Raw genomic sequence first — 8,592 nt, forward strand, 5'->3', positions numbered from 1 at the left:
CAAAGTTACAACTAAACTACAGAACAACCATCATTCAAAACCACCTGAAATCGAGCTGAATGGAAGTCCTACAACTACGGAATTAAAGCATCAGCCACATCCAGACTGGTAGGAGGGGCGGCGGCGCGAAGGGCTGGGCCCACACCCACGTGTGGCGGATAAAAATCAGGAGGCTCTCAGGGCTGGGAAGGTCCTTCCTGAGGACTGAGGGGTCCCCGTCCCACACCAGGTGCCCCGCTCAGGGTTCCAGTGCCAGGAAGAGAAATCCCCATAACTTCTGGCTGGAAAAACCAGCGGGAACTGAGGCTCAGGGAGGCTGAAGCGGCTGGAGCCCCAGGCAGCTCCCTAAAGGGCCCACACACGGACTTATCGGACTCTCTCCCTCTGAGCTTGGAGGGGAGGCAGCTCGAGGGGCGCCAGAGACACACAGGGAAGAACTGAGCTGTTTGGCACTGGAGCGAGGGCTGGAGAGGGGGCTTTCTCGGGGACAAACGTGCTGTCAGAGGCCTTTGTTCCTTTGGTGAGCCCTTCCCTGGGGCAGCAGACAGTCGCCATATCTGGGTCTCCAGCAACCTGGCTCACACTGGTAGCCCCGCCCTGCTGACTCCGAGGCCCCGCCCCACCCCACCCAACTTTCAAGCCCACCCAAGCTGTTGCCACTTGCTTAACCATAGGATTGGCCGGTCTTGGCTTAATTCTTTCAAACGAGCAGCATCTGGTCTCAGCGAGCCCCATACCTCTCATTAAGTAATACACTGAAACAAACACAGGGAGGCAGCGAAAATGAGGAGACAAAGAAACAGGTCCCAAATGAAAGAACAGAACAAAACCCCAAGAAAAGAACTAAGCGAAATGGAGATAAGCAACCTAACAGACACTGAGTTCAAAATACTGCTTATAAGGCAAAAAATGCCCAATCAGAACAGCAAAAAGAAAAAAGAATCCAAAAAAATGAGGATAGTGTAAGGAGACTCTGGGACAACTTCAAGCGTGCCAACATTCGCATCTTGGGGGTGCCAGAAGGAGAAGAGCAAGAACAAGAAATCAAAAACCTGTTTGAAACAATAATGGCAGAAAACTTTCCTAACTTGGTGAAGGAAACAGACATACAAGTCCAGAGTCCCAAACAAGATGAACCCCAAGAGGCCCACACCAAGACACATCATCATCAAAATGCAAAAGGTTCAAGACAAAGAGAGAATCTTACAAGCAGCAAGAGAAAGGCAGCTAGTTACCTACAAGGGAGTTCCCATTAGGCTGTCAGCTGATTTCTCAAAAGAAACTGCAGGCCAGAAGGGAGTGGCAAGAAATATTCAGAGTGATGAAAAGCAAGAACCTACAACCAAAATTACTCTGTCTTGCAAAGCTGTCATTTAGAATCGATGGACATATAAAAAAACTTTCCCAGATAAGACAAAGTTAAAGGAGTTCATCACTACCAAACCGTTATTATATGAAATGATGAAGGGTCTTTTTGAAGAAAAAGATAAAATGTATGAACAAACAAAATGGCAATGAATACATATCTATCAATAATGGAATCTACAAACAAAATGAACAGGTAGAACAGAAACATTCTCATAGATACAGAGAACATTTTGTTGGTTGCCAGTTGGGAGGGGGGTTGAGTGAATGGGTGAAAAAGGTGAAGGGATTAAGAAGCACAAATTCATTGCTAGACTGACAAACCTCAAAGGGAAAGGGGTTGGGGGGGTGGGAAGAAATAAACCAAAGAACTTATATGCATAACCAATGGACACAGACAATAGTGTGGGAAAAGGTGGGAGGGGGGCGGGAGTGGGGAGGAGAGGGTCAATGGGGGAAAAATGTGGAACATCTGTAATACATTTTACATCCAACAATAAAGATTTGAAATAAATAAATAAATAGATACATTTCACTATATAAAAATTTAAAAATTTTTATTTGGTTTAAGAAGAACCAAAATTTAATAGATGAGAAAACCATCTGGTAAAAAATTATTCATAATACAGATGATAGAATAATACTAGAAAATTTCTAAGGTATCTGTTTTCACTTATAGTTATTAATTTCCAACATATCATTTCTGCTTCCTACTCCTTTTAGATTCATGCTCAACTTGCTAGACCTAGAAAGAGGTCAATATAGCCTTGACTTACAGGAAGAGACTCCACCCTCTCTCTCCAGATACATTTTTTGAACACATTATGCCCTCACATGTTACTATCATGAATCACATCTCATCAAATCTTAGTAATACCTTGTAGCATTGAAATCATTTCAAGTTCATTTAATACCTATTCTCCCTTTACTAAGAATGTGAATATCTTAGGCCATATATATTATTTTCCTCTGTTAGCATTGTGCTTTATTCTATGTCACACCTATGATAGTCTATAGGATTATTACACTTTAGCACTTTAACTATCTACCTTCTTTCTAGAAATTTCCATTGTAAACAATATACTTCATGATAAGGTCATTTTTTGTCCTGCTGGACACCATCTTCTCAGGCCTCATGAAATGTTTTCTAAGCTTCTCAGATATTTTATGAGTATGAGAGAAACACCTCAGGTGAGATGAAGTAACTTTAAGAGACTCAACAATAGATATGGACAAACTAAGGGGCTTGTAACAGCAGGAAGCTGTGACCAACCACCCTAGGCCTAAAGGGGCAAGTGAAGGAATGGTGTTCCTGGACACCAGGGATTTCTGGAACCATGAATTAGTGCCCAACAGAAGTTGCAATTGCATATGGACACAGTCACTGTCAAGATCTCAACAAAGCTGGGAGAGAGAAGAGAAAAATACTTAACTTCTCTTCCTTCCCTCTGATCTTATGTTGGTGCCTGCCATTAGCAGAACCCACTGAAAGCCACACAGTAGGGGCCCTTGGGTGATCCGTCTGCTCCCAAGGCTTGTGGCCAGATAGAGAAGAGCTGAGGATGAATAGAGGAAAGGTGAATGGAGAATAACTAGCCCAGTCCACACTTTTTGTCACTCAGCATCATTTCTCAACCTTCACGTTCATGTTCCCCAAATAAGAGAAACACAAAGTGCTATCAGCTACAGGGAATCATCAAGGTGATGGCAATTCAGCCATATTCCCAACTAGAACCTAAATGATAACATTAGCTATCTCCAGTATTCTGCATATAAAGTGGCAGGGAAAGGGGAGAAAATAATGAACATAATAAATTATGGCTACAATCCCACCCTGCAGCTGTTCAGGAGATTGGTAATAAAAGGAAGTAGTTAATAATCACTGCTCCATGGTTTCCGTATCCTCTGATAACCCCTTTGATGGTCATAGTTCTTATTTGACAGGATGATCCAATCCTCCATTCCTGAAGAGTTGAGTCCCTTAAGGTCCCCCTTATTGAAGTGTCACAATTTCCCACTGACAATTATTACTGGAAATGGGAGTACCAAGGGGCACCCAAGAGAATCCCTTGGGCTCTCTCTATATGCAGCCCTCCATGCCAATATTATGTAACTGCATCTTAATATCCCTTGGTGATGAAGATCAGCCACACCAGCCAGTGCAGTAATGACCTGTTCTGCCAGTTAGCTCAGCTGCATGAGGAACTCCAAGTGACCTGCTATCAGGTTCAAAGAACCATGACTTACTTATTCCCCAGAGGAAGGATTCCTTCATTGGGAATTAGGAACTCTAACCCCACTGAACCCAAAGTCACAACAATGGCAAGTAAATATTCTGTAAGTGAGTTATTAGGTGTGATCATGAGCAGGAATATCCCCACATCCATCTTGCTTTATGGGCTGTGTATTTTAGCTTTAGAAGAAAATGGTGTCTCATATTGTTCATTGACTCAAAGCATTAATGGTGTACTATAGAACAGTACCCTCAACGTTTCAGGGAATTCTCTCTGAACTAACAGTGAAACTGAGACTTTTCCTGGCCATTCCAGTTTCTACCATGCCAGCTGCTCTGCACAGTGATGCACATAGTCGGACCAGAGAACTTGATGGAAGTGAGCCAACGGCCACAGTACTTTAACTATGAAATGCATACCTTGGGTGGAGGCAATGTTATGTATAATACAATAGCAATGAAGAAGCTATTCTGCAAGTCAACAGAGCTGGCAGATTTATAGTCAGGAAATGCAAATCCCTACCCAGAACATAAAACATTCCCCTGAGGAAAAGATGCTGCCCTTTTCCTTATGGAGTCTAATACAATCAAGCAGTCATCACTTGGCTGGCTGGTCCCCCTGGGAAATGGTATCATATTGTAGGCTTAAGTTGGCCCCTGATGTCGGCAGGCTGGGCACTCAGCAATGGCTAATAGTTCAACCTTAGTAAGGGGATGTCTATGTCATTGAGCCCATTCGTAATCTCCATTGGACTCCAGGTAGCTGGGGCCACTTTGTACTCAGACACTAAGCCAGCCACGGGAGGGTAGGCAAGGCATCCAAAGGTTAGGTTTTCTGATTTCTGAGAGCCTCCTTTGTAGAGGATGTCTTCTGGCCATCATTTAAATCTAACGACTCTAATTCTCTTCTATGTCTTCCTCTTCTGTTTATCAAACAGAAAAAACACAGGTTTTTAATTGCCTTCTGCTTTCAGAGACTCTTTTTCTTTCACTCTAAAAGCAAATCCTTAATCTGATCTAATGAGGAAAGAGGAACAATCTTAAAACCCTTTCATCTTCTCAAATAGATATCGATTTGTATCTGCAGTGTATATAACTTCTAAGCATCATCACTGTTGCAAGGATATACTTGGCAAGTTTTAAGGTAGAGTTTAAGACTTGTGTGAGTCAAATAGAAGTATATGACTATAAATTCTAAGTATAGGAAGAGTTTAAAAATAAATGTATAAGCCCTGGCCAGTTTGGCTCAGCAGTTAAAGGGTTGGCCTGCGATCCAGAGAGACCCAGGTTCGGTTCCCGCTAAGGGCATGTACTTCAGTTGCAGCTTGTCCCTGGCCCTGGTTGGGTCGTGCGGCAGCCACTCGATGTGTCCCTTTCACGTCGATGTTTCTCTCTCTCTTCCTCCCGCTCTATCTGAACAAAAAATGAAAAAAAATATACTCGGGTGAGGATTAAAAAAAAAGTTTAAAAATAAATGTTAAAGAAATAAGTTAAAGAATAATAAAAATAAGTTAAAGAAATCCCTAAAACAGTAGTAATAGGAGGCACTTTTGAAGAATTTGTTACTACAGTACTCTCCTTACCTGCAGCCTTTCCATAGTTTTAGTTATAAATGGTCAACTGTGGTCCAAAATATGAAATGGAAAATTAAAAAATATGAAATGAAAAATAACCAATTAATAAGTTTTCAATTGCATGCCATTCTGACTAGCACAATGAAATCTTGAGCTGTCCTGCTCCATCAGGATGTGACTCTCCCTTTCTCCAGCACATCTACTCTGTTCACATTATCCACCCATCAGTTAAAAAACAACAACAACATGATATATATAGGGCTCAATATTATCTGCAGTTTCAGGCATCCACTGGGGGTCTTGGAATGCACACCCTGCAGATAAGGGGGGACTACTGTATATAATTATTATTAAAATACTTTTAAGGGGCCCGGTGGGTGTGGCTTAGTGGTTAAATGTCAACCCATGCACGGAGAGGTCATCAGTTTGATTCCCAGTCAGGACACATGCCCAGGTTGTGGGCCTGATCCCCAGGGGGGGGTGCATGCAGAAGGCGGCCAATCAATGTTCTCTCTTATCAATGTTTTTATCTCTCTCTCTCCCTCTCCCTTCCTCCCCTTCTAAAATCAATAAAGAAAAAAATTTTTTAATACTATTAAGGGTTGTCAAATCCTACTCTTGTCTGGGTCTGGATTTGTAATGAAAACCTGCAATCACCGCCCTGGCCGGTTTGGCTCAGCGGTTAGAGCGTCGTCCTGCGGTCCAGAGAGACCCGGGTTCGGTTCCCGCTAAGGACACGTATGTCGGTTGCAGTTTGTCCCCGGCCCTGGTCAGTGGTGTGGGTGGCAGCCACTCGATGTGTCCCTTTCACATCGATGTTTCTCTCTCTCTCTCTCTCTCTGTTCCTCTCTCTCCCTCCCACTCTACCTAAACAAAAAATGGAAAAATGTCCTCGGGTGAGGATAAAAAAAAAACAAAACCTGCAATTACCAAGAGTGAAATGGCTTCTCACTTTGTATGCATTTCCTTCCAAAATGAAATCCTTAATTTGCTTTAATAGTTTAATGCCCTGCCTCCAGCAAAACTATTATTACTAGTGCTGCTACTTCTGCTGTCATATTGTTATTATTAGAAGCAAATCTAATGCCATTCTCCCTTTTTTGGACTAATTTTGTTTTCTTACAGGTTTCATTAATGGACCTAAAGCATTAGGGGAAAAGTGAAAAGAGAGTACTCTAGAGCTTCTAGGAAAAGAGGCTGGAGGAGAAGAAAAAGCAGAAGGGTGGGGGAAGGCATAAAGAGACAGTGGTGCTGTCTGCTTTAGCCAGTAATCAGAGACATATTCAAACCATGGGCTACATAAGTTTAAGCTGCAGTCAGAACTCAAAGAAAAAATCCCTGGGCTCAAAGGGCAGTACGGTACCTAACACATAGATTCTAAAGCCCAACTGACTGATCTTGAATCCTGACTCTGCCATTTATTAGCTGTGTGATACTAAGCAATTTACTCAACTAATCTGTGCCTAGGTTTCCCCATATGAAAAATAGGGATAATAGTAGCACTTACATTACAGGACATTGCAAGGATTAAATGGGTAATGTAAAGCACTCAATAACCATACCTGTCACATAGTAAGTACTTTATAATCATTAGCATATTCACTTGGAAAACAACTTCTAATGTCATAATAAAGTGGTACCTACTTAATTTGTTTCTTGTTTGTTCAACAGAAAACGTCCTGATGTAATAACAACAACAGACTGGCTTGCTCCAGTCATATGGGAAGAAACTTACAATAGACAGGTTCTGGAAAAATATTATAAAAGGCTGAACATTACCATAGGCTTGGTTGTATGGGCTACTGGAAAGTAGGTGCTGCTAATATTTATCCTTTTTTATTTTGGAAAAGTGTAGATAAGCACCCAAGCACTTTCTACACTCAAAGAGCTACTCATAATTAACCCTACACATTTCTGGCTGACCTATATGTTATTTATCTACTGTGGTTATTTTCTCTTGTTGTGGCTGAGTCCTTAACACTACTCGAGAATATTTTCATTAATATTCATTTAGCTCTCTTTTTCTTCACAACAAACTTTATGGTTCTTCTCAGGCCCCCAAATCACTATATTCTCTTTTATTAACCAATAGAGTTAATATCTAGACCCAACTTCTCTACACTTACCTACTAGTAGTTCTTTAGTAACAAGGACATATCTGTTAAACAGCATGTTTAACTGACGTGTTCTCCTGATGATTTTTAGCAAAATTAAGTTTTTCCTGTTTTTGTTTTTTCCATGTTTCACAGGTTTACAGGACAGAACCTGAAACAGTTCATCCAATCTGCTAATAAGCACTTTATGATTGGCTACAAAGTTATCTTTTACATCTTCATGGATGACTTCTCCAAGCTACCTCCCATAGAGTTAGGTCCCCTTCGAACATTTAAACTTTTGTATGTATTTAAAGGAAAGATGTGGGAAGACTTTAACATCTTACACATGAAGAACTTAAATATGTACATCATACAACACATCGAGCATGAGGTTGACTTTCTCTTCAGTATGAGTATAAACCAGATCTTCAAGAGTAGCTTTGGAGTGGAAACCCTGGGCAAATCCGTAGCTCAACTTCATGCATGGTGGTATTTCGAAAATGTTAAAAATTTCCCTTATGAGAGAAGATTTAAATCAGCAGCTTTCATTCCTTTTGGAAAGGGAGATTTCTATTATCACAGTGCAATTTTTGGTGGCACACCCCATGAGGTTTTAACCCTCACTGAGGAATATCAAAAAGGAGTAATTCACGACACTGAAAATGAACTTAGCAGCACATATGAATGTCACCTAAACAAGTATTTTTTTATCAATAAGCCCACTAAGTTGTTATCACCAGAATACAACTGGGACCCAATTTTCAGAACTCCTCCACAAATTAAACATGTGAAGATAGCATGGCAGTCAACAGGGATTTGACTGTTATATCATTAGATATATGGGTTAATAAGAGAATCACAATAATTACTTAAAATAAAACTTATTGAATTTTTCAGTGTTTTAGAAACTTACAAAAATGTGTGCTCTTTCAAAATAAATTGTTTTTTCCTTATAATTTTGAACCATCTAACTCTGCCTATACTGGATAAATGGATAATTAAATAATTAAATGTTAGTGCACAGAAATGTTATCATCTATATATTATAAATAATGAGAAAGTATTTTTGGATGTATAAAATGAATGTTTTATAAAGATATACACCCAGACTCATAGATAGATAGATAACCTACAAATTGTCAAAGGGATATATGTAAGAAAAAAGAAATTCATCCACTCACTCCTCAAATATTTATTCTGTTTTTTCAGTGTTGTTATATATATTGCTTATGATTAATCTCCCCAATTAGTATTCAATCTATCCAGTATCTGATTGAACTTAGGTGAACTAGACATTTTACCAAATACGTATCTTATTTTTACT

General features: G+C 40.3%; 1 protein-coding gene across 1 annotated transcript; it reads left to right on the top strand.

Moving 5' to 3' along the window:
- Positions 1-6,835: 6,835 nt before the first annotated feature.
- LOC118630018 (N-acetyllactosaminide alpha-1,3-galactosyltransferase-like 1) lies at positions 6,836-8,088 on the top strand (the record flags this gene model as incomplete). Its single annotated transcript, XM_036261724.1, has 2 exons — positions 6,836-6,981; positions 7,422-8,088. Coding segments are annotated over 2 exons (813 nt in total), but the record flags the coding sequence as incomplete, so codon positions are not given.
- Positions 8,089-8,592: the final 504 nt, after the last annotated feature.

The sequence above is a fragment of the Molossus molossus genome, unplaced genomic scaffold, assembly GCF_014108415.1.
Source record: "Molossus molossus isolate mMolMol1 unplaced genomic scaffold, mMolMol1.p scaffold_m16_p_14, whole genome shotgun sequence".
Taxonomy (NCBI): domain Eukaryota; kingdom Metazoa; phylum Chordata; class Mammalia; order Chiroptera; family Molossidae; genus Molossus; species Molossus molossus.